Below are 25,670 nucleotides of genomic sequence, written 5' to 3'. Positions count from 1 at the left end.
GTCTGCTTGTGACACCATTTTGTTTAATGCTGTGTAAAGGGGGTTCATGTTGAACCACACGAAAGTATGAGGGATTTTATTTGTCATTTTGAGCTAGAAAATTACTCTTAATGTTTCTTTCTTAAATGACTGCTTTCAGTAGTATACAGAGATTGTCCTCCTTTGTTTGGCTGTTGTTCACAGTGTTGCAACAGATGTGTGTTTTATTTATTTCATTAGTTTTCTATGTCGCCTTTTCCCTCACGGATTAAACCTTTTGGTGTTGAGCCTCTACAAAAATTGAGACTTTAAAAAAAATGGGGTTAACATTTGGCCATCTTATTTCTACAATGATTTCAAAAAGTTCATCATTAGAAAAATGTGGACGATAAAGCTCTGAGGAAAACAATCATAAATATGGTTCCTGGAGGTCCTGTTCAATTCCTTGGTGCTTACTTCAAGTAAACCTACAGTGCTAAACGGAAGTTGATATTTTGTCTTTCCTTTGACTTAGTACTACACTTAAAGGGTGATTGTATAACTCCTTTCACATGTGGAGTGTGTGGTATTCATGAACAGTTATGGCAGCCTGAATTGTGTCTTCACTAATTGTTGAAAGCAAAATCAAATTCTCATGCATCTGATTTTATTCAAAAGTGTTCCCTGGCCTACATATATAAGTAATTGGTATTGATCCAACTCTGTGCATATCTGATGGCATTATCTGTAGTTGTGTTGGAAACTGGAAGTGTTAACCAAAAAACAAACTAGTTTTTTCATGTTTAAAAGAATGCACAGTGAAATACAACCAAAAACTAATTGAAATATGGACAAATATTCAAAACAGGATGTTCCTCGGAGTTCTTTGTGTGGTGTTGAGAACACAGTTTGCTTTTGTGCATTGATTTTTGTTTCTGATGGAGGATAAATGCTGTGGTTTTGAACGAAATGACCACATTTTATTAGCAAATAGAGGCCTAAAAGTAGAAGCCATTCGTGGCTGTTGAATCGTCCTGATGTTTCTAAAGGTCCTGTCGAGTTCTGTGGGTGGGGTGGGGGGGCTTATGTGCTTCAGGAGGCACCATCCCGCCAATTTAGGCAAAATCTGGTTTAAAATATATCTGATTGAACTGAACCAGCTTAAAGTGCTCACTGTGGGAAGATTACACCTTTAAAAAAAATCAGCAATGAGCTGGCCTATTTGGAAATCTCTGGCCCCTTCCGCACATGCAGAATAATGCGTTTTCAAACCACTTTCACAACTGTTTGCAAGTGGATTTTGCCATTCCGCACAGCTTCAAGGAGCATTGAAAGCAGTTTGAAAGTTCATTATTCTGCATGTGCGGAAGGAGCCCCTGTTTCTGACTCTGCAAAGAGCTTTTTGAAGGATTGTTTATACAGGTCTCAGTGATGATACTGAAGCATCAATTTGTGGAACTAACTAACTTGCTCACTTGGGCATTGTTAGAGCCACTTGAGTAAATTAAACCACCAGGAAATTTTCTCAGAAAGTCACGGGCATAGGCTGATATTGAAGTTTCACAATGGAATATAACCTCATATTCTTTCAGTGGTTTCCATCCATTTGACTTAGCATCTAGAATTTCCTGCTAATTTCAGTGCATTCTAAATCAGTTTAGATCTTTTTTTGAAGGGAAGGGGGAGAGTTGAGACATTGGAGGGGAGGGGGCAAGACTTTTATTATTAAACCATCGGCTGGTATTTTGATGGGTTTAAATGGGGCCAGGGCTGTTGCTCAGTGATGGAATATTTTCTTGGCTTGCAGAAGGTCCCAGGTTTAATTCCCCAGTATTGCCAGTTAAAAGGATCAGGTGGTATGGGAAGGTGAAAGATTTCAGTTGGAGAACTTGGAGACCCAGTGCCAGTCTGAGTAAGCAGTGCTAAGCCTGATAGACCAGTAGCCTCAGTATGAAGCAGAATTGTATGCTTTGCTATAGCCTTTCCATTTGGGAGTAGAGCTGCTCTGTCCTCTTTCCTCAGTCTGTGTATTGACTGTAAAATAGGTCCATAGGTAATTGTGACTGTGGAGGCATCATGCAATTGCTGTTTCAGAGCCTTTGCAGGCTGGATTTATTTTAAGCTGTTTAGTTGACAAAGGTTCTAACTCTATCAGTAGAGGTATTACTGACCTGATGTATGGGATGCTTGGAGCTGCCTTTAAAAAAACACCTGAGAAAATATTAAAATGTTGCCCACCACAACTGTGTACATGGTAGCTGCTGAAAGGAATCACTGCCAAGTATTTTTGTGCTGAATGATGTTCAAGCAAAACACGATCGCACCGACTGGTCAGGATTCTTCTCGAAAAGTTTGCGAGCTTCTCTTGTGTCTTCAGTCTGGTGGGACCTTACCTGGAAGTTTGTGTTCCTAGTACCAGGAGGAGGGAACGGTCCACAAATGTTAAACAAGTGACAATTATTAGTATTTGTATTTTCAACTGGAGACAGCCATTTCTTCATCTTCCCAGAAGTCTGAAGGTACAATCTGATACTAGATCCACCCAGGGTCACCTAACCTATTCAGACATGCAGCATTCTCTAGAGAAAAAAGGACTTAAAATTGGGGCCTCCAACAACGTCTCCCTTCCCCATTTCTATCTAGCTTGATAAATTCTGAAAGAACTTAAAAGCTTGCATGCTGTTTTGTGTTAACTTTTTATTAACGCTAGCCAACATGTGATGTAACTTTGTCTTTGAAACAAGGGAAAGATGCTCTAGGCTTGCTTAGAAACATCTTTTTTACTTGCATATCAAGGTTAGGTCGTAGAATCCAAAAGCACTTTAGGCTTGAACCTTGGACTTTAACTAAACTCTAGGGATAGGTGTCCTCTGGGTCTTCATTTTAAAAAAACAATAGATGGAACTGAAACTTTTAAAGACAGCCATCTAAAGAGAGGCAACTTGGTTCCAGGAGCAATGCCAGAACTGATGTTTCATCCATCATTTTTCTAGAGGCCAATGTAAGCTGTGGGACCTGTTTGTTCTGTAGGTGTCTTTCTGCAGGATACTTGCTTTTGGACACCCTTCTCTCAGTTTCCAAGTTCAGTTATAAGACTTCCTGAAGCGGGGCCCACTTCTGAACTTGCTGTACTTTTCCTGCCTCACAAAACAAGTCCACACTGTTTCCTCTCTTCACAACGTGATACACAGGAACTGGGTAACGCTGAGCTTGTTATTTCATGTCTGGTGAGCAGTGAGTGGCGTTTCGGCCATTTTACAAGTTGTGGAGCAAACCCAGAATTTGCCATTGAGCCTCTTTCTTTTAGTTTGCCCTGTTCTTCCTCCTCTCCTGGCTTTGTGATCTGTTGCTAAGATCCAATTCCCCATTTGGGAACCCTTGACTAGCTCCTTCCTCCTTGATGTGCAAGAGGCAAGCTTCATCAGGTCTTTGGGTTCCATTTCACAGGTGTGTGTAAACACATGCCTTTGACAAGTCCAGCCAAGCTTTTCTTTGCAACTGGAAGACTGAGGTTGTTCATTCAGACTGTTGCTTTATCACAGATTGGTAAAGCTGGTATCCATGGATAGAATAGCTGTATGTTTTTAATGCTATTTTATTCTGCATTCTATCGTCTTTCAAATGTTTGAAATAAAATATTGGAAACTTCAGAGAGCTATATTGTAGACTTAATTACAATAATCTAGTTGGACCATCATTTCTCCCTGTGCTGGTTGCAGTGGTTGTGATGTCTTCTGAAAGACAAGTGCTTTTCCCTCTCTAGGCACATCGTGGCCCTTAACGGATGTTCTAAAGGACAGGTAAATTGAATGCACATGGGATGGGAGTGAATAATGGGGGCAGACTCTGGGCTTGGACAACTTATTCAACCTGTGTGCATAAAGAACAGTTTGTATTTATACCCTGCCTTTCTCTCCTGTAGAGACTCAAGGTGGCTTACAAACTCCTTTTCTCTTCCTCTCCCCACAACAGACACCTTTGGGCTGAGAGAGTTCTGACAGAACTGTGATTAGCCCACTCAGCAGGAATGTAGGAGTGAGGAAACACATCTGGTTCACCAGATAAGAGTCCCCTGCTCATGTGGAGGAGTGGGGAATCAAACCCAGTTCTCCAGATTAGAGTCCTCCTGCTCTTAACCACTATACCACGCTGGCTCTCAAACATGACTTGCACTCAGTGATTGGGAAAGATTTAAAGATTTCTGGGTCATATATAATTACATGTTCAAGCAAGATTAGGGTTACCAGCTTCATGTTGGGTCCAGGCGATTTTCCAGAGTTCTATCTCTAGACTATAGATATCAGTTCCCCTAGAGCAGGGGTAGGGAACCTGCGGCTCTCCAGATGTTCAGGAACTACAATTCCCATCAGCCCCTACCAGCATGGCCAATTGGCCATGCTGACAGAGGCTGATGGGTTCTTGGACCCTGAACATCTGAAAACCCATAGATCTCTGCCCTAAACAAATGGCAGCTTGAAGGGTAGATTCTATGGCTGGTGGTGAACCCGTTGGCACTCAGATGTTATGGACTACAATTCCCATCCAGCCCAGCCAGCGTAGCCAATTGTATGCTGGCAGGAGGCTGATAAGGTAGTCCATAGCCCCCCTCTGAGTAACAGTCCTCTCACTGATTATCAGTGTCATAAGAGTGTGGGAGGAATTGAAATCCCAGAGTTCCTTTGTTGAGTTCCTCTCCAGGCATCTTCCCCTGTATCTCCAGGAATTTCACAAGCCAGAGTTTGTAGCCATTTCCCCACAGGCCTTAAATGTGTGTTCCAGTGAATGCGGGTCAGTCATAGCTTGCAGCTGTGATCATAATACCCATTTCTTATTATCTTCCCTTAAGAACACTGCCAAAGAGCTGGTATCCTATAGGAATGTGACCATTGCCAAGATGAGCAGTCGCACTCAGAACTGGTAGAGAGGGAGATTCGGTTACTCCAAAAGTCACATATTGTTATCCTGGCTTGATGTTTCTCATCTTGTAGATCACAGGCTGTGTCTCATGACAGAAAGCTGAACTTGTGTCTTAATGAGAATTCTGTGATAGTGCTCTCAGTGTTCATTGAATGGGTGGGTTGCGGAGCATTTAAAGAATACAGGGTGATGAGTCCCTGTCTCAAAGAGTGTGGTAGTAGTGGAAAATGCCATCAAGTCACAGCTGACTTATGGCAGTCCTGTAGGGTTTTCGAATCAAGAGACGTTTAGAGGTGATTTGCCATTGCCCATGGAACATTTGAAGCTGAATTAATAGGTTAGGTTATATGCTATGGATCCTAGTTTGGAAGCCTGTGCCAGAAGTTTCCATGCGATGATACTTCTGTGTGTATCCTCTGTGCATGGAGTATCTATGCCAGCCACTGTCAGAAATGAGCCATGGGCAATGGCCTGCAAATAAATAATATGACCATGTTGATGTACCTGAGTGAAGGTTCTTTCTGACAGTTTCCTTGTGTTGATGTGACTTTGAGGTGTGTCCAGCCCTGTGGTAAGACATACAAATGGTTGTTAACTATGAAGGAAATATTAAATATAACTTATTCCCCAGCCGCCCACTTGTTAACCATCAGCAGAGAGGGGGGAAAAAACCTTCCCACATAGAGGTGTGTATGTTTAGTTATTTACCGGATATTTAAAGCTACAAAAATAAAGATTGGGAACACAAGGCTGTGGTTTGAGGTTTGAATGTGTAGAAAGATGCAGTCACATCAGTGGGATTTTGTCTTGGTGAATGTGGCTATTTTATCTTATGAAAGAATTATCAGCCATCCCTCAACCAAAAGTTCCTAGACTGGATAAAGAAAATATCATAAATAATCATGCTAAAACTGATAAAGTAGAGCACTACTTTGTTAGAAGTGGTAGAAAGGAAAATGGGTGTCCACAATTCACAGTGCCATTCTAAGCAGAGTTGTACCTTTTCAGCCCCTTTGACTTCTGTGGACAGAAGGGTGTACCTTCACATAGGAAGTTTTAAGCATTCATACTACACACACTTTGAACACACAAGTCACTCTTCAATGATCAGCTGCCATTGTGGTTCTGTAAGTATGAATTCCTTCTTTTTTAGAGATTAATAACTGAGTAAAAGAGGAGGGTTTTTTTCCCTGTCTTTCCCCCCTGAGTACCCCTATTCTGTTTTTCCAAATAAGATTTTGACATTGTGGGAAGCACTGAAAAACATTGAAAAGAACAGGTTGTGGTGGGTTTTCTGGGCTGAACAAACAGTTTTCTATTAGAATAAGTTTTTTTAAAAGGTGGGGTATTGCTCACCCTGACTACACAATGTTAGCTAATAGTAAATAGGAAATACCCTGATACCTTTTTAGTTACCCTGATACCTGATATGCTTTTTCTCAAAGGAGCACTGTATGTTCCAACTGACAAATATTGCAAGGAGAACTTTTGGACAGAATTAGAGAAAAAGGGGTATTTGTATGACTTGGAACTGGTTTCCTGAATATAATATATTGATGTTTGAGTTCTGGTTGAAACGAATATATGGCATGCTATTGTAATGTATGTAGGGTTATGTTAAAAACTTCAATGAAATATTGAGCCTGATTTGCGACGTAATTGTTGTAGTACATGTTACGGAGAGTCAGCCAAGTAGTCTCACCTTTGCAAGTCTTTGTTCTTGAGAAGTCCAGATGTGTGGCAGAACTCATACGATCTTCCTGCTGGATGCGGCTGCTTAACCGACTCTTCTATAGGTCTGCTTTTTGTGCAGCAAGCATCTAGGTAACTGACCATTGATGCATTGAGTGCATTTTCTGGATTCTGCCACCCCCAGTAGTGAAAACATTCCTGTGTCAGTCACTTAAGGCCATCATCCATGCTGCTGGAGCTTCCTTTGAAACCATCCTCCAAGTATTTCCCATATCTGAAGTGACAAGCTGCTTGCCTTTTCTGATGTGGGAGATGCTGTAGTGTGGAGGGAATGTCAAAGGCTGCGCTGGTGCCCTTTTTGATGTATAAATTATAACTCTGGCTTTGTGCTGTTGAATTGGAAAAAATAAGTGGACTTCTATGCAGCAACCTGACCAATCAAATTGTCCACTGTACCAGTCCACTGTGATAACCAAAGGCGAGAGGTGTGAGCCAGAAAGTAACCAGCACAATTATTATTATGATTGATTGATTAAATATACCAGCCCTCCCCCGAAGGGCTCTGGGTGGTGTACAACATACAGTTCAACAATATAACAAATAGAGCACCAAAGCAAAATTACAAAATATATAATAGGCTCCATTAATCTTAAAATGCTAAACCCATTAAAATACACCATTTACATATACAATAATTGTCGACGTCCAACAGTGAAATTCTTGACTTTGCTGTGAGCTTGTGGGTGATATTGGGTGGACTGCAATCTCGTAGTCTCTGTTTGCAATATGAGGGTGGGGGTAACAGTGGTATAGCTTCATATCAGTAAATGTTTGCAAGAGCTCTCTCTCTCTCTCATTGTGTGTGACATAAATATGCTGCATTCAGTGATGCTCTGGCCAGTCTCTCCCCAAGCATCCTCATGTGTCATGTGTAGTCTTAGGGTTACTACCTTGAGTATTAGACTCCCTGAGAAAGGCACTAGAATTGTTTACAGGGGCACTGTAAGGCCCTTTATGTCTGGGAGGTTTGAGCTGCAGGCATTTTCTAGTCTGGGGGCTTTTCTTAAAATATGAAGTTTCAGATACCTTGAGTTACAATGGAGCTTTGACTCGCAGAGCTTACATCCTGAAAATCTTATTGGTTGTTAATGACATCTTATTGGTTGCTAATGTGCTACTGGAACTCCAATCTAGCTGTTCTTTTATGCTGCGTGCAGGGGGGTGCGGGCATGGAAATAGCCCAGTCCCATGCAGTAACTCCAGTGGTGTCAGACTTCAGAGCTGATACTGAACCCTATAGCCACGGAGTGCCAGTGGTGTCCCCTCAGAGTCCCTCTCACCAGGCAGGCAGCAGCGCAAACAGGTGCCCCCCTCCACACATCTAAGGCTGGCCTGGGCCACTGGGCTCGATTATTAGCATTAAACCTAAGACCTAGTTTTGAGGAAGCAGTGTAGGTAACCCTGTTAAGCGCTGTTAAACTAAAGCGCAATCCTTTACCTGGGAGTAAGCTTGGTTGCTGGCAATGGGGCTTGCTTCTGAGTAAATACTCCTAGGGTCATGATTCACCCGTTGGAAGAGTTGCACGGTTGCTTCAAAGCAAAGCCACCGACTACCACCAAGCTTACTCACAGATAGCCTTGCATACCAGGCCACTGTTTTTTTTTCTAAACTAAAACCTCAGTATTTAGGTTAAATTACCGTGTTGGCACTTTGCGATAAATAAGTGGGTTTTGGGTTGCAATTTAGGCACTCGGTCTCGAAAAGGTTCGCCATCACTGGACTAGAAGAACTATGCCTAGAATGCCAAAGAAAGTGATTGATAAAGCAGCCTATATAAAGCAACTTCTTCTATGTGGTTTATTTATTGATATTAATGTGGTTTCTGTGTCTTGTACTTTGTACTTCTCCTGAGCTCTGTACAATTGTCATTGTTAATGGATACATGTTCACTGTATCTGATATGGCGAGGTTTTTTAAAAAAAATTGAGTTACCTTTCGAGATGGCAAAACTTCATTTAGTTAAAATGTAGACTGTGTCAGTAATCTTTGCTGTTGCAAGGGAGGGTTACCAGGCTCCAGTTTGAGAACACGTTTTCAAAACCACCAATATGTGGGAAGCTATTTTTGGTATTTTTAGTATTTAGCCTGGGGAGGGCGGATGATTCTTGCCTCTACATCCTCCATAGAAGTTAAATTGGTATAAATGATTGCCATGAATTGAGAGTGTGTAGAACTGCTGTTCATGCTTTTGCAACATTGTGGTTGTTGAGGAAGCGGAGTTTCCCTCCATCAATACGAAAAATAGCGTTTCAATTTTTTTAAAAAAAAGATTAACTTACATAAATAAATCTTTGTTCCTCAACAGGCAAAAGCTTAGCACATTTCAACAGGGCCCTGTAGTCTTAAAAGCTAGTGGACTGATCTGACCATATATGTATATGAGGAAATTAAAAGAGATCAGTGGTGGAATCGAGGTTTGACCAGAGTTTAGGGCTGCTAACCTCCAGGAATAGCCTGGAGATTTCCCAGAATTACTGCTAGTCTCCAGATCCTCTGGAGAAAATGGTTTGGAAGGTGGACAATTTGGCATTAACCCCTACCCTTGCTAGGCTCCTCCACTGCATCTTTAGGAATTCCCCAAGAGTTGGAAGCTGTATCAGAATGGTAGTAGTGCAGAAGAGAAGGAAGTGTCTTTCCACTTGGCTACCTTGAGGGTGAGTTATTGTTTGTCAAACTTTTCTTGATTCTTACTTTAATACAAACCATCTGGTCACTGGTTGCAATCAGCTGCTGCTGGGTCTCTGACTGCGATGTGCAAGTAGCTTGAATGAGGTCACTAGAAGAGCGTTCATATCTGAAGAGAGTTTTGCTGAGGCAGTGAAAATATCTTCCAAGGAGTGTTTGCATTTGTGTAGGATGTTGTCAACAGAAATGCTCAGAGATCAACCATATTTGCACCTGGTGCAGGTAGAGAAAAACCCCTCAGCCAACTGGCACTGGCTTGGTTTTCAAACACTTTGGAATCCTGGGAACCTAAGCATACAGACGTTACACATGAAATCCACTTTCAATGCACTTTTTACTGCATGAAATGGCAAAATCCACTTGCAAACCATCACATTATTCAGCGTGTTGAACCTTTGCAAGGGATAATGTTATAACTTAGAGCAGGGGTAGGGAACCTGCGGCTCTCCAGATGTTCAGGAACTACAATTCCCATCAGCCTCTGTCAGCAGCCCAGTGGCCATGCTGGTGAGAAACTGGTGGGAATATGGTTCAGGAAAACCCACGGTTCTGACAGAAACCTAAACCAGGGGTGGCCGAGACCTTTGGCACTCCAGATGTTGTGGACTACAATTCCCATCAGCCCCTGCCAGCATGGTCAATTGGCCATGCTGGCGGGGGCTGATAAGGGTATGAATCAACATGTATAAGGTCCACTCCTCTGAAACTTCTTCACAAAAAAGTTCCCTGTTGGTTTTATTTGGTAGTTCAATGTGATAAAGACTGAGGCTTATGCATTGGGGGAGGAGTAAATGTGTACATTTTTTTTAACCAGCTATGGACTACTTATATCACTGCCGCACTTGGTTGGCACAGAATGTGGTGCTGAAGATATTACAACTTTGTACTGGGCCCAATGGTTTGAACTGTTTGCAAGATTTTGTTACATAAGTGGTTTGGTTTTTTGGTCATAATTTTCATCCTCAGGAATTCTTCTCCTAGGATGATATTTTTAAATCACTTGTAAGCTTTCCCTGATTGGTGACAATATGAGTTGCTGCCACATGGGGGAGCACTTATAAGAAGAAACAACCAGATAAAATCACTTTTCTCTTAGCAGTCTGTCTGGCACATCAGTAAGAAAATTACCTTCTCTATGGTATGACGAGTGAGAGAATGCTCATGTTTGCTGTGTTCATTGTAGAGGCTTAGCACACCTCTGGCTTGATGGGATGTACAGAATAACTATTAAAATAAGCATTTCATGAAATACTACTACATTTTTACAACTGTGACATTATGTGAACCCTAACTTTAATTAGCACGGTGTTGCAGCTATTTTGGATGATGCAGAGGACTCATAAGTGGGAGCACAAACGACTCGCTGCTGTGTTCTATAAGAACCGTAACGTTCAGTTGAGGGGTGATGCTGGTTCAATTTCCGATGAGGAGTGGGTTGACGGTTATGCCTTCCCACACAGTTGACAGTTTCCTGACATGAAGTAGGTCAGGGGAGCTGCTATGGGGCCATTTTAAATTAGGAAAATGGGTGCAAGAAGGAGGCAGACTCAAATCCACCCTCCAACTACCCCTATATGACATGAAAATTACTGCAAGTTCTACCTACAGGTTCTGTTGTCACATGTAACTGAGCATGTAGTGTTCAATCCTACTGGAAATGGGAGAGCAGGGATGAATGAGAGAACTGCATTCCCCTGGTGCAGCAATGTGTAGAGCTGGTTACTCACCTTTAATAGAGCTGTGAATCATAGAATCATAGAGTTGGAAGAGACCACAAGGGCCACCAAGTCCAACTCTTTGCCATGCAGGAACACACAATCAAAGCACTCCCAACTTTTGTTCATCCAGCCTCAGTTTACAAATCTCCAAAGGAGACTCCACCACTGTCTGAGGCAGTGAAGGCCAGTTTAATACATTGAGTTGGAAGTTGGAATTCCAAAGTGCTTTTTACTCTTTCTCTTCAAAATATATTGTACTTCAAGATACATCTGGGAAGCAGGTTCTCTCAGCACCCCATAACTGTCCATGATCACTGGTCACTGTCCATGTCCTTGAATCCTTTTTGAGAAAAGCAGACTCTAAATACTGTAAAAAAAAAAGTGGACATCATCAGGTACTTGTGTTACTTAGCAGAGATTGGCCCAGGGGCTTAGTTGAAGACATCATAATATGGTATTGCAATTAGCACTCTAAGATAGCCACAGTAACCCGAGCTAATAACTACAGCTTCCTCCTCCCCCACTTCAAGTATTAGTAGTATTAATAGATAGCATTACATCCAAATCGCAAGATTCTATCATTCCACTGTATACGGCATTGGTCATGCTGCATCTGGAATATCGTGTGCAGTTTTGGAGACATCACTTCAAAAAGGGCGTGGACAGGATGGAGCAGGTGCAAAGGAAAGCAACGAGGGTGCTCAGGGGTCTGGAGAGGAAAGGCTGAAAGACTCTGGAGAAGTGGATATTGATGGTGGACAGTATTGCTCTTATTAAGTATTTGAAGGGGTGTCACTTGGAGAAGTGCAGGGAGCTGTTTCTGTTGGCAGCAGAGGATAGGATTTGCAATAATGGGTTGAAATTATGGGAGGAAAGGTACTGGCTGGATGTTGGGGAAAATTATATTAAGAGTAGTTCAACAGTGGAATCATCTGCCTAGGGAGATGGTGAACTCCCCATCACTGGTAATCTTCAAGCAGCTGCTGGATGAACACTTTTAAGGAATGCTTTAGGCTGATTTTGCATTGAGCAGAGGGTTGGTCTAGATGATGATGATGATGATGATGATGGATTTATTTATTTATTTATTTATTTATTTTACTGAATTTCATAGACTGCCCCATCCCCGAAGGGCTCTAAGGTGGTTCATAGTACAATGTCATGTCCAATAAAATACTTAAAAACACATCTAAAAACATTTAAAATTCTATGTGCAGCATAACAAATCAGATAACAACAGTCTAAACCCCCATGTTGGTGGCACCCGGTCTTAAGGCTGGGAGGGGCTGGCAGCACCCAAGATGGAATCAATATGGGGCACTGCCAGGGATGTCAAAATATGGCAGGGCCTCAGGAGGGGGCAGATGGCCTATATGGCTCCTCCCAACTCCGTGATTCTAGTAAAATTTTATGCCCATGTATCCATCCTGTGGTACTACTCCTTGAAACAAACACCAATTAATGTGCTGCTGTCCATCTAAACGCAGCAATGCAAAGACTTGGAGAGAATAGACACTTTGGGGGGGGGGGGTTCCTTTGGTGTTTTAGATGTCTTTAAATATTTTGTATTTGTAATATGCGAAATGTATTTTAAGGCAATTCTTTACTCACTCAAGATGTGCCATAAGAATTTTTTTTATTTAAAACAATCAGCATGAGCAAATGATAAAGACTTTTCATTAGTATAGCTCAGTGATGGCGAACCTTTTTGAGACCGAGTGCCCAAATTGCAATCCAAACCTCACTTATTTATCGCAAAGTGCCAACCTAGCGAATTTGAAAACACTGAATGCTGAGGGTTTTAGTTTAGAAAAAAGCGGTTGGCTCCTCTTCCCTCCGCCCCACCTGCTCAAGCAGGGGTCCCAGCCCTGCTGGCAGCCTCCAGCAAGTCCTGCGTGCACCGCTCTGTGCCTCTCTAGCATCTCTGCCTCTCGCCCCTCAGGCAGCAGCCACCAGAGCACAGGCACCAGGCCCGCCAAGCCGGAGTCCCTCCCCTGCTCACTGCAGTGCGCTGCGTGGGTGCTCAGTGGCCCAGGCCAGTCTAGATGTGTGTGTGTGGGGTGTGTGTGTTATTTTCCATCCCCCACATGACGAACTCTGTGTGCGCATGCCAACAGAGAGGGCTCTGAGTGCCACCTCTGGCACCCATGCCATAGGTTCGCCATCACTGGTGTAGCTATTCATCAGTGACTGATCTTGTCCTCAACTAGTATTCTACTGTGACTCCATGAGACTGTGTTTATTCAAACTACAGACTTTTTTTTGTTTGTTATATTTGCATTTTCTGTTTTCAACTTGTGCTGCTTTTTTTCCTCTCAGATGGTGGGGGAAAGATGTATGTGTTAAGGTGGTATCAGGTTCAGCCATTTTCAGCTCAGTCTAGTATTGACCGGACAGTTTTGTTTGTAGAAAATGAAATCATTATACTTTTCATAAATATGCCAAACAGTACAATTGTATTGTTTGCTAAGTAATGTATGATGCGTTTTATATTAAGGTCGGGAAATAAGTTTAGTGTATATTTATTGCAGTTTTCCTTCAACTTAGTGGGGTTTTCTGGACTGTAAATCAAGAAAATTATTTTTTTCTCCCATAGCTCTGAAATTTGATGGCACTGTGTTCCTGTCTGTTCTTGCAACTGTCTGATACATCATAGCAGAGGTTTTTTTTTTTTGGGGGGGGGGGGGGGCTTGTATAAACCCCTATTTGTGAATAACTTCAGAAAGACTTGGGTGCCATCATCCAAATGGGGCCTAGAGATTTCCCAGAATAAGGTTTCCTTCCAAGTTAAAATTCCTGTACAGTGGTATGGTGTCAGAATGAGATTAATTGCCATTCTTTCATTTTCTGTATAGTGCTTGGTGGCAAGTTCCAAGTTTAACAGCAGTCAGGGACCCCACTTAATCCAGTTAAATGGAAGTGTTCCATGATGTCTCTGGAGGTGTGAAGGCAAACTCATAGTGTAGACGTGTCTGCAACCTGCGGCTCTCCAGATGTTCATGGACTACAATTCCCATCAGCCCCTGCCACCCATGGCCAATTGGCCATGCTGGCAGGGGCTGATGGGAATTGTAGTCCATGAACATCTGGAGAGCCGCAGGTTGCAGGCCCCTGGCTGTAGCAGAATCATGTGAGCGTTTTCTTGTTCATGACTCCCTGTCCGTCCGTCCGTCCACCTGCATCAGGTAACATGTCCATTGCAGATCTCTGAATTAAGCATAAGGATGCAATTCACATATCCACAATATTGTTAAATTTTCCTTGTACATTATATAGATGATTTTTTCCCAATTAAAGCATAAAATTGAGCCTGTAGCAGAAATAAAAGCTGGGTTTAAAAAAATAGGATTTTACCATCTTCTGTACTGGTATCTCAGTTTATTCACAGCCTACCAACCATTATCCTGATCTTAATCATAAATTTTCTCTGTCTTTTTTTAAATGCTTCTCAGGAAGTCCACAAGACGTCCCAGGTGACCGAGAAGGTGAAATGAGTTCCAAACGGTGCCGAACAGAGGAAACCAACATCTGTGAGAAATGCTGTGCAGAGTTCTTCAACCTCTCTGAATTCCTTGCGCATAAGAAAAATTGCACTAAAACGCCGCCTGTCCTAATCATGAAAGATGGAGAGGGAGCAATGTCCCTCGTAGACTTCCCCGACAGCTCCTCGGAGAACTTCCAGAACAATCGGATGGACCGAACCGCCAAGGACAGTCATGCCAAAAGCTGCTCTGGTTCTGTGGAAGACAGGAGAGAGAAAGCTGGTGCCGAGCCAGTGGGGGGGATGTTTCTAAAAGCGGAGCCCTCTGTTGCTCCTGCAGCTCACGGTTTAAGCTATTTACCGAAACCTAAAGTACCAAACACTAATGTGACTTTGCAGACTATCCGTGGCACTAAAGTGGCCGTCAACCAATGTGCCTCTGAGAGCCTCTCTCCATCAGCAGTTGGCCTCCACGCTATCCCGATGATCCTTGAGCAACTTGTGTGCCTACAGCAACAGCAGCTCCAGCAGATCCAGCTAACAGAGCAAATCCGCATCCAGATAGCCATGATGGCTCCCCAAGTCCTTCACCCTTCCATAGCCAATGCTGCAGATCCTCTTAAAGCTTTGGGCGCTCACATGTCCCAACAGCTCTCGGCTGCCGTTGCTTTAATTGGACAGAAAGCTGGGAACCAAAGCCTATCACTGGAATCCTTGAAACAAGGCAAACTACCTCATTCGAGCGTTGGCATTCCGGCTGCTGTCTCCTTGGCCGCTGGGCTTGCGCCTTCCATTTCCTTGAAGCCTGAGGCAAACCGGGGTCTGCCTAGCTCCATGTCACGCTTCCCAAGCCCTTTGCTACCTCAGTCGTCTAGTTCGGTCATCTTCCAAAACCCGCTCCCTGCTATTTCCCCAGCGGTTGACCCCATGAAGAAAGCAAAAGGGAAGCTGCCGAACACGAATACGCCTGAAAGCAAGCCAAATGTGGAGGAGTCCTTCTTCAAACACAAGTGCAAATTTTGCGGCAAGGTCTTCGGCAACGACAGTGCCTTGCAGATCCATCTCCGCTCCCACACGGGCGAAAGGCCTTACAAGTGTAACATTTGCGGCAACCGCTTTACAACCAAAGGGAACCTGAAAGTGCATTTCCAGCGGCATAGAGACAAATATCCTCACATCAAAATGAACCCCTATCCAGTTCCCGAACACCTAGACAGCGTGCCCACTAGCAGCGGCATACCCTATGGAATGTCTGTCCCACTGGATGAGTCGAATATGATTGTGGATACCAAGCCGATTTTGACCATGCATCCTGCATCCATAGGTATTGGCTTACCTCAGAACATTTCCCAGCTGCCAAATATTAAGGATTCTCTCACTGGGGTACTTGTGAGTGACATGCATATGCAGCCAAGACCTTCTCCGGAAAGTGAAGGTGGGTCTTCATCAGGGCCAGCCAGTCACGAGTCGGGAATTGAGCCGAGCCAAAGTTCCCCGCAAGCTGGCTGCAGCACAAGTACCTTTCAGCCAGGCAGAAATGGCGAGCCAGGTTCAGAAACAACCAAGCTCCAGCAGTTGGTGGAGAACATCAACAAATCCACGGCTGACCCCAACAAATGCCTGATTTGCCACCGGGTCCTCAGCTGCCAGAGCTCCCTCAAGATGCATTACCGTACCCACACTGGGGAGAGGCCCTTCAAGTGCAAGATCTGTGGCCGCGCCTTCTCCACCAAAGGTAACCTCAAGACGCATTATGGAGTCCATCGAGCAAACACGCCATTGAAGATGCAGCACTCCTGCCCCATCTGCCAGAAGAAGTTTACGAATGCGGTGGTGCTGCAGCAGCATATCCGAATGCACATGGGAGGGCAAATTCCTAACACGCCACTCCCAGAAAACACACATGATAGTATGGATGTTGAGGGTGCCGCAGCTGAGAAGAATGGAGACCCGTGCCATCCAGATGAGAACGTAGACAGCATGGAGATAGCGGGAAACCTGGATCTGCAGGATGGTCCAAGCCAGTCTTCCAAGCCACCTACTCCTTGTGATGCTCATTCTGACCCTTCCAGCTCGGTCTTTTCAAGCATCTCAGTGCTGGAAAACCAAATGAAAATTGTCAACTCAGCTTTGACCTTGCAGCGTCAAAGCAGCCTGAAGTCCAGTGAGAACGGCTCGGCCGAGAGCGATGGCATGACAAACGATTCCTCCTCAGTAGCAGGCGATCCAGACTATCAGAATGGCAGCCGAAGCCCTGTTGCTTCCGAATCGGCTTCGTTCCTGGCGTTGTCTCCGGCCAACAGTCAAGCAGAGAGCACCAGATCCAAGTCTCCCGGTTTCAACGTCCCAGAGGATGGCGCTGCAGGAAGTAAACCCGACGGTCCTGAAATCCATCCCGTAGAAAGGGATAGTGCTTTGGATCTAACTTATGGCAATATTGGTCGAAAGGTCATTAAAGAAGAGCCTGGCCTACACTTCCAAAATGGAGAATATGGTGAGTCCCTCTTTAAAAAAAAAGATAATAGCCATAGTTGTGATAGATTCTAATTGAAATATGTAGCTTGGTAGAGCAATTGTCTGGTTAAAAGCTTGTGTTGATGCTTGCTGTCTATAGAAGGCTGGTCAGACCCCGATACCCAGGCTTTTCCAGCAATGCCCTGCAGCCCAGTAGGAACATGGTCCAAGTACTCAATTTAGACATCCTTGATGGGTTGTGAATAAACCACTAGATTCTGTAAACTACCCAGCATTCTGTTTTAGACTGGCATGCCAAATGCTTCCAGGAAGTTGACAAGCAGGGAATATAGGCAACAGCTTTTCCCTATGAATCTGATTTTCAGAGGTATACTGCCTCTAGGAATGGGGGTTCCATTTTTTGCTACCCAACATAATTGCTAAAAAGGTGAAGTTTCCCCTTCAGTTGTGGCCAACCCTGGGGTACCACTGCGAGCAGTGATTTTTTAGGCAAGCCATTTTTGTGGAATAGTTTGCCACTGCTTTCCCCGGCTATTCTTTACCCCCAGCTGTGAGCTAGGTAGTCATTTACCGACCAAGAATGGATGGATGGTGGAGTTGACCATGAGCCAGCTGCCAGGATGTCTGACCCACAGGGGTCTCGAACTCCTGACCATGTGAGTGGCAGTGGGCGCTACAATGCGGCTCCTACACATAATTGCTACTAGTAGGCTAATCCATTTTGGAAGCTGGGTAATCAAGAAACTGTCACCACATCTTGGCAATGAGCTCAGTACGCTCTAATTTCTGTGGGATTTGTTGAACCTGGAGCCAGGTTTGAGTCTCTGCTTCCATTGAAGCTTGCCAGGTGACTTTGGACCACTCACAAACATGGAGTCTAAGCACAGATTTGTGGTGAGGATAAAATGAGGTCATCTGCTTTGGGTTCCCATTAGGGAGAAAGATAAGGTATAAATGAAATACTGCCAAGCAGTTTTATTGGGTAATTGGTCTAATAAGAGGGCAAGAAACATTTGTGGGAGGTCTTCAGTCGCTGGAAGGTAATAGTATATTATTTGCAGCCTCTGGAGAGGTACAGATTTGACACACGTGGCTGCATGTTTCAGATAAAATCAATAAAAATGGAGGTTCCTGCAGAAATGCAGGAATTGTTGTTTTGGTCCAAATCCCCCCCCCCCCCATTCAAAAATTAAAGCCAGGTAATACAAGATGCCAGGGGAAGGGAATGAGAAACCACCCCATAAACATAATCTGCCTCGTCAATGTCAAGATGTGACATCACCTGTTGGGTCAGTAATGATGCTCTGCTTGCATAGGGGATTACCTTTACCTTTTAATACAAGTCATAAAACAGGCATTTTAGGTTGTTGTGAGAGGGGGGAATCTGTTCCTGCGAATGTGCTGTGCCAGATGGGCAAACCAGGGAGCTAGGGACAGCCCCACACCATTTGCAAGATAGCTTTGACAGAGACTGGGGTGGCAAAACCCAATCTCTACCAAACATATCATAAGTATGTTTCACGGTGTACACATCAAGCCAAACAAATGAATGGTGCAGGTGGCTGTGGAGAAGCAGCATTGTGGAAGAAATCACGCTGCAATAGTAATGGATATCTTGCTCTGTAGAATCCGTCCAGAGAGCTGTAAGATCACCTCATCTGTCCTTGAAAGCTACCTTTTAGTTTGTCTATCTTCTGCTCTCTCTATATCCATGGTGGCGAACCTTTGGCACTTCAGATGTTATGGACTACACTTCCCATCAGCCCCTGCCAGCATGACCAATTGGCCATGCTGGCAGGGGCTGATGGGAATTGTAGTCCATAACATCTGGAGTGCCAAAGGTTCGCCACCACTGCATATGTATTTTTGCCATCAAGTCGCAGCTGACCTCTGAAGACCCTGTATTGTTTTCAAACAAGAGTTCCTCAGAGGCCTGCTGATGTCATTGCCTGCCTTTGCATAGCAACGATGGAATTCCATGGTGGTCTCCCATCCAAAATACTAACTTAGGCTGACCCTGCTTCGCTCCGAGTTCTGACAAGATCAGGCTAGCTAGGGCCATCAAGGTCAGCACATAACAAAGACTAGGCATAGGCTATACTAAGTCACATAGAATAGAGGAGAAACAATCATTTTCAAAAGGGTCAAAGTAATTTGAAGTTTTACTTCTGAGAACTAGTGTGGTGTAGTGGTTAGGTTACGATATTGGACTAGAAGAAGAGTTTGGATTTATACCCCACCTTTCTCTTCTTGAAGGATTTGCAAAGTGGCTTACAAACTCCTTTCCCTTCCTATCCCCACAGCAGATACTCAGGGAAGAAGGCGGGACTGAGAGAATTTTGAGAGAAATGTGACTGGCCCCCGGTCACCCAGCAGGCTTCAAGTATGTATAGGAGTGGGGAAACAAATCCACCTCCTGTGGAGGAGTAGGGAATCAACCGTGGTTCTCCAGATTAGAGTCACCTGCCCTTAACCACTACACCATGCTGGCTCTAGCCCCCATTCTGTCATGCTGGATGACTTTGGGTCAATCAGAGTCACCCTAACCTACCTCAGAGGGTTGTTGTGAGGAAATAAAGCGAACAATGTAAACTGCTTCGGGGTCCCCATTGAGAAAAAAGGTGGGGCATAATAAATATGGTAGGTACATTTAGTTGTGGTGGGTTTTCTGGGCTGTGTGGCTGTGGTACCACCACAACCAGTTGAATCCGGCCATGAAAGCCTTTGACAATACATGGCAGGTACATGTTTTTATTCTATTGTCCCTGTCTGAACAGGTGTTTTTAAATCATATAAACCCCGGCTTCATCTTAATGTGCCACTGGGATTTGTTTACGCCATAATCCACAATCTTGCTTTCAGCTCTGTCTCCAGGCAGTGATCTTGCAACTTCTGCCTTGTTTGCATCCATTCAGCCGGGTGTGTAATTATAAAGCTGGGCTTATGTTGCCAGTGACATCCAGCTTGTCCAAACGCTTGCTTTTAATGTTCACTTCATGCCGCCCATGTGTTGATCTATAGCCCTGTCGTATTGTCATTTCTCAGGCCGAAACAGCATCCACGCAGCTTTTATCCGAGCACCGCCAGCTCTCATCAAAATGGAAATTCCCAGCGATCGTCCTATCGGCGCGGGCCATTTTATCGGCCCCCCTGCCTTGTCTCCTAGCGTCCCTCCTCCTCTGGTGCCCACCCCTCGCCGTACCGCTAAACAACATATCTGCACTACCTGCGGCAAGAATTTTTCTTCAGCGAGTGCGCTTCAGATTCATGAACGGACTCATACAGGTGAAAAGCCATTTGCATGCTCCATCTGTGGAAGAGCTTTCACCACCAAAGGGAACCTGAAGGTGAGCAAGTGGAAGGTGTTCGTGGGTGTTTAAGGTGCAGAGAGTGTAAAGAATCTTGAAGGTGTCCTCTGGACATCACAGATTCTAAATTGGGAGCAGTGGAGGCCTAATGGTCAAGGAGCAAAGTTTGATGTGGTGATTAAGAGTGGTGGACTCTAATCTTGAGAACTGGGTTTGATTTCTCCACTCCTCCACATGAGTGGTAGACTCTTCTCTAGTGAACTGGATTTGTTTTCCTACTCCTACACATGAAGCCTGCCGGGTGACCATGGGCTAGTCACAGCTCTCTCAGAACTCTCTCAGCCCCACCTACCTCACAAGGGTTCTGTTGTGGGGAGAGGAAGGGAAGGAGTTTGTAAGCCACTTTGAGACTCCTTACAGGAGAGAATGGCAGGATATAAATCCAAACTCTTATTCTTCCTTTTTGGTGGGTTTGAGCAATAACCCCTACAGGTAAAGGTAGCCACCACAGGAAATGGTTTGCAGTAGTTGTCCACCTGCAGTAGTTGCCCACCTACATCTTCAGTCTTCAGCTTAGCCTTCTGGGTATCCAAGACTCCCCCGCCCCCCTCGAGGGGGACGTTGTTTACCTCATCACTGATTTCTGGACATACATCATTGACGAGCCTCCAACTCCCAGCTCAGAGGTTATTTAAGAGTTAGAGATGAGCCCCCTTCATGTTTCTTCACCCAGGGGCTTTATTGAACCCCCGCAGTTTAGCAGTGGCTGTCCCAGCTCTCTCTGCATCCATTTGTCATCTCTTTTACATAAACCCCTTTGGCCTGGGCCTCCCTGGGAGGAAAGGGGAAGGTTCCAAAAATGCCGTTCTGAGGGCCAGGCTCAGCTCATGTTCGCAGCTTCACTGCCAAGAACGGAGTGGCCCGAAAGAAGCCAGGAGGATAGTTTATATAGTCAGTTCGCCTCACTGAGATGGAGTCATTTCTGTCTGCTTCCAGACATTTCGGATAACGCTGATGAGACCTGCAGAGAGTCTGCAAATGCTTTGACAGCCCCTCCCCATCCCACAGTCTGTTTTCAAACAGGGGGAGATACCCATATTGAAAGAAGACAGTGTGTGTCAGTGAAGAAGTACGGGCAGTATTCTTTTGTCTAGTGTGGGTCCATAATCAATTGCCATCAATTTGTCTAGTGTGGGTCCATAACCTATCACATCTGTATTCCCCAAGGACCCCGAGGTAGCATTCAGAAATTTATCACTTTTATGCTTATAGTAAGAGTAGGTAAAACTGAGATGGAGACTGGGCTATATTCATCTATTCTAAGTTAACTAGAGATTGTTCGTGATTAGAACCTGCCTTGTTTATTCTTGTGGTCTCTGCCTCCTCTCCTCAGGCACAGAGCTAGACTCTAGACTAGGGGCCCCCAGCCTTCTCTTCTTTGAAAGCCAGTGTGGTGTAGTGGTTAAGAGCAAGTGGTATCTAATCTGGAGAACCGGGTTTGATTCCCCAACTCCACTTGAGTGGCAGAGGCTTATCTGGTGAACCAGATGTGTTTCCGCACTCCTACATTCCTGCTGGGTGACCTTGGGCTAGTCACAGTTCTTCAGAATTCTCTCAGTCCCACCTACCTCACAAGGTGTCTGTTGTAGAGAGAGGAAGGGAAAGGAGCTTGAGTCTCTTTACAGGAGAGAAAGGTGGGGTATAAATCCAAACTCTTCTTCTTCTCCTGGGCCTCATTTGGCATTTTGACATGACATGGTGGGAACAAGCAGGCATATGGTTGTCATGTCTTGACCTCAGTAACACAGTGCAGATTCTTGTGCTGTGGTGGCAGTTGGTGCCAAAGCAATAATTTAAAAAACTGCACAGACCACCAGAAGCCTTGCTGGAGAAAAGCCCTACCCAGCCCGCTCTACTTTCTAAAAACACTTGGCAGGTACCAGAAATAGTGTCAGAGGACATCACTTTGGGGACCCTTGCTCGAGACTGTCCAGATTCAGGTTTTTCAAATTGGGATTCTAAACCATGGTTTAATATTGGTTTTTGGGCAAGAAATAAAAGCTAATTTATTGTTGAAGGCTTTCACGGCTGGATTCAACTGGTGGTTGTGGTTTTTACAGGCAGTGTGGCCATGGTCTGGTAGATCTTGTTCGTTTTGCCTGCATCTGTGGCTGGCATCTTCAGAGGTGTATCACAGAGAGAAGTCTGTTATAAGAGAAGTCTGGACACAGTGTGAAACAGGCTTTTCTCTGTGATCAGAAGATGCCAGCCACAGATGCAGGCGAAACGTTAGGAACAAGATCTACCAGATCACGGCAAAACAGCCCGGAAAACCCACCACAACCAAAAGCTAATTTATTGGTGTACCCTCATTTGAATGTCAAGCTAAATCCAGTTGGTTGGGAAGACTTCTTTAACCAGCCCCCAGTCCAAGAATAGTTCCAGGCTCTTTCATGTGCAGAAACAAACCGGAGTTTGTTCTCTTTTCAAATACTTTATCCTTTGAGGTTATTGTCCAAGTCTTGCAAGATCTATACACATAGAAAGATAATTTTCCCCCCAATCCTTCTGTCCATAAGGTCCACGTTGGAACTCATATGTGGAATAACTCAGCCAGACGTGGAAGAAGACTTTCCATTGATAATCCCATGGCTCTTCTTGGCAGCGACCCAAAGAAGGTATCAGAAATCTTTCCTAAGGATGTTGTGCCCCAGTCAGTCAACCTTGATCCTGTGGCGTGGAACCAGTATGCAGCAGTGCTCAGTAATGGCTTGGCCATGAAGACCAATGAGATCTCTGTGATTCAGAGTGGTGGAATACCTGCTCTTCCAACCACAATTGGGGGTGGGCCAGCCATCAATATCGCCATGAATTCTGCCACGGTCTCCAAAATAGATGGCTCTCAGTCGGCCATTGGCTCAGAGATGGAGAAACCCAGCAGCACCACAGCGAGCAACGTGCCAAAACACCAATTTCCTCATTTTATGGAAGAGAACAAAATTGCTGTCAATTAAAACCCGAACACAGAGAGGAGACAAAATGGATTTACAAAAAAAAAAGAAACTTTACAAGTATATATAAATCTATATATTTTTAAGAGATTACACCCCAAGTATCCTTATTTTCCTAACGATGTGCAAATGATTCTGTGGTTGTCTTTGTAAGAGTTGCCCAGAGTACAATCATGTCATTGTTTTGCGTTAAAAAAAAAAAGGTGAACAATGTAGGATTCTTTTCTGTATTGGAAAGATGCGGGTCTTGCAGAGTAGTTTTCACATGTTTGGCTTCAATGTGTAAAGCCTTAGAAGTTTTACAACATGAAATTCCAAAGGTGATAGATGATGCTTTCCTCTGTAGCTGTGGTTGCTCACATAGAAACCATGGGTGACTCTTGAGTGGAGTAGAATCCAATATATTGGTCATTTCGTGGGGCAAGGGACTACGGAGGTGCTGTAATTCACAGAGGATACATGGAAACTTAATTATGCGGGTAAATGCTCTGGAATGCCACCCTTTTTGAATAGTACCTCTTTTTTTGCTTGTGGTGGTTTTGAATGTAATCTTGCTTGTCAGATGTGCCAGTTCCATTTATGCAGAAGACTGCTGTTTGCAAACGAAAGGACAGTTTTAAAACTGGCTCTTGTGTTACATCTCAAATACCCTGTATTAATGACTGCTGCTTATTTAAATACTACTTGGACATGCACACATGGCTTGAATAATAGTGCCAAAATTTTGACTTGTCAGTGCAAGGTCTTTTTTGTTTTCCCCACGCAGATTTGCGGGAGGCGGGCTGGGAGAGAGCTTGCATCGGAACACCAAAACAAGCATGGGTTAGAAATGTTGTGTATATACTGTTGAAAGGGAATCTGGTCTTTCAGATGTTAGGTTTTGAATGTTCTGCTAGGAATCTCAGGTGACTTGCGTCGGGTTCCCTTAGCAAGGGGAAACTCTTCCTCTTTCATGCAACTTTGATCTTTGTAGACTTTTTGTTTAAAAAAAACGGAGATAAGTCTGTCTAAATCTGTATTTAAAATGAAGCATGTGCGTAGGTTTCACATGCTTGGGGGGGGTGGGGGTGGCGTGTTCTTTTGTTGAAGACATTTCCACTTGAGCATCCAGGACAGAGTCTACAAGAATGCTCTCCTGCATAAGCCCGGTGCTGTCCTGTACAGATTTTCAACATGGCTTATACAGGTATACTTCCCCGGGTCCCGAAGTATTTTTTTTTCCCTCTTGATATTTTGTATGTTTGCATTTACATGAAATAAACCCCGATGGAGTCTGTAATTGTATTGTATGAAGGTTATTGGGATGGCCCTCTGGATTCTAAGTTATCTACCTCATTATTTTTGTTCTTTTTTTTGTAGTGCTAAGTATCTATTTTTCTATTAAAAAAAATAACCACTGTATTGAACTTGAGATCCAAGCGGAGGCTCCCATGCACTATTTTGAACCAAAACGTGATGTACCGGTAGCAGTGGTCTGCTGATGTTGTAAACTTGTGTTGTGGCTTTTTTGTTTGTCTTCTCTCCCCCCCTCCCCCCAAAAAAAACCCTATTCTCATTGTGTTTGTAGGAGCTCTCCATGTGTTGAGGTCAAGCTACATTGGAAATCATAGCTGAACAACTTGAATAAAAACGTGGCTTTTCCACCCACTCTAGACTGCAGTGTCTGCCTTTGCTCACCCAGAAGGGCCAGAGGGTGGATTTAATTAAAAATGTTGCAGTTGCAATGTTATTGCGCCTGAATTGCTTTTTGTGTATTTCCGAGGGGAGGCCGGGTTGGGGGGGGGGAGAGATCTCTCTACTTGCTTAGGATCAGTTTTGGGGGTTTGTTCTTTTGTTTTTATTTTGCCAAGGTGTGCCTTTCCTGCTAGACTTTGTAAGTAACAACACTGTTTACACTATAAAATGGATCTTGTTACATGGAATATACCAAAGGTGCATCCCGAACATTGTTTCTCTTCTGCATTGTGAATGTATGGACTTTTAATGGGATTATGTGTAGGTTTTTGTTTTTGTTTTTTACAAAGTATCTACTGATGCATTTCTGTTGATGCAAGAATAAATTTGGGATGACTTTTTTCACACGCTGCATTCGAGCTTCCTTTTTTGTTCTGTTTTTTTAGATTTCTGTAGAGAAATTTGCAGTGAGAGCTGTGTACATCCTGTACCTTAGACATGGTTTACATATTCTGCGCTTGAGCTATTAAAATTCTGCACCAAGAAGAACTGAACTGTTTACCTTCCTTCACGTACTGTGTCTGAGCTCAATGGCCCAGGCTAGCTTGATCTGGGAAGCCAAGCTGGGTCAACCCTACCTGTTCATTTCAAACATTTTTACGCCACCTTTCCACCCAATCGGGGTCTACC

At 44.0% G+C, this 25,670-nt stretch overlaps 1 protein-coding gene across 3 annotated transcripts in view; it reads left to right on the top strand.

Moving 5' to 3' along the window:
* Nucleotides 1-25,385, top strand: part of SALL4 (spalt like transcription factor 4) — a 31,128-nt gene extending 5,743 nt beyond the window's left edge. For all 3 annotated transcript variants that reach the window (XM_048498443.1, XM_048498444.1, XM_048498445.1), the window contains exons 2-4: nucleotides 14,484-17,006; nucleotides 20,033-20,334; nucleotides 22,875-25,385. In XM_048498443.1, the coding sequence (XP_048354400.1) occupies nucleotides 14,484-17,006; nucleotides 20,033-20,334; nucleotides 22,875-23,309 (3,260 nt within the window). In that variant the 3' untranslated portion in view covers nucleotides 23,310-25,385. The remainder of the gene's footprint in view (nucleotides 1-14,483; nucleotides 17,007-20,032; nucleotides 20,335-22,874) is intronic.
* Nucleotides 25,386-25,670: the final 285 nt, after the last annotated feature.

The sequence above is a fragment of the Sphaerodactylus townsendi genome, linkage group LG05 (assembly GCF_021028975.2).
Source record: "Sphaerodactylus townsendi isolate TG3544 linkage group LG05, MPM_Stown_v2.3, whole genome shotgun sequence".
Lineage (NCBI taxonomy): Eukaryota > Metazoa > Chordata > Lepidosauria > Squamata > Sphaerodactylidae > Sphaerodactylus > Sphaerodactylus townsendi.
The sequence above is the reverse complement of the archived record's forward strand: the minus strand, read 5'-3'. Positions and strand labels throughout refer to the sequence as shown.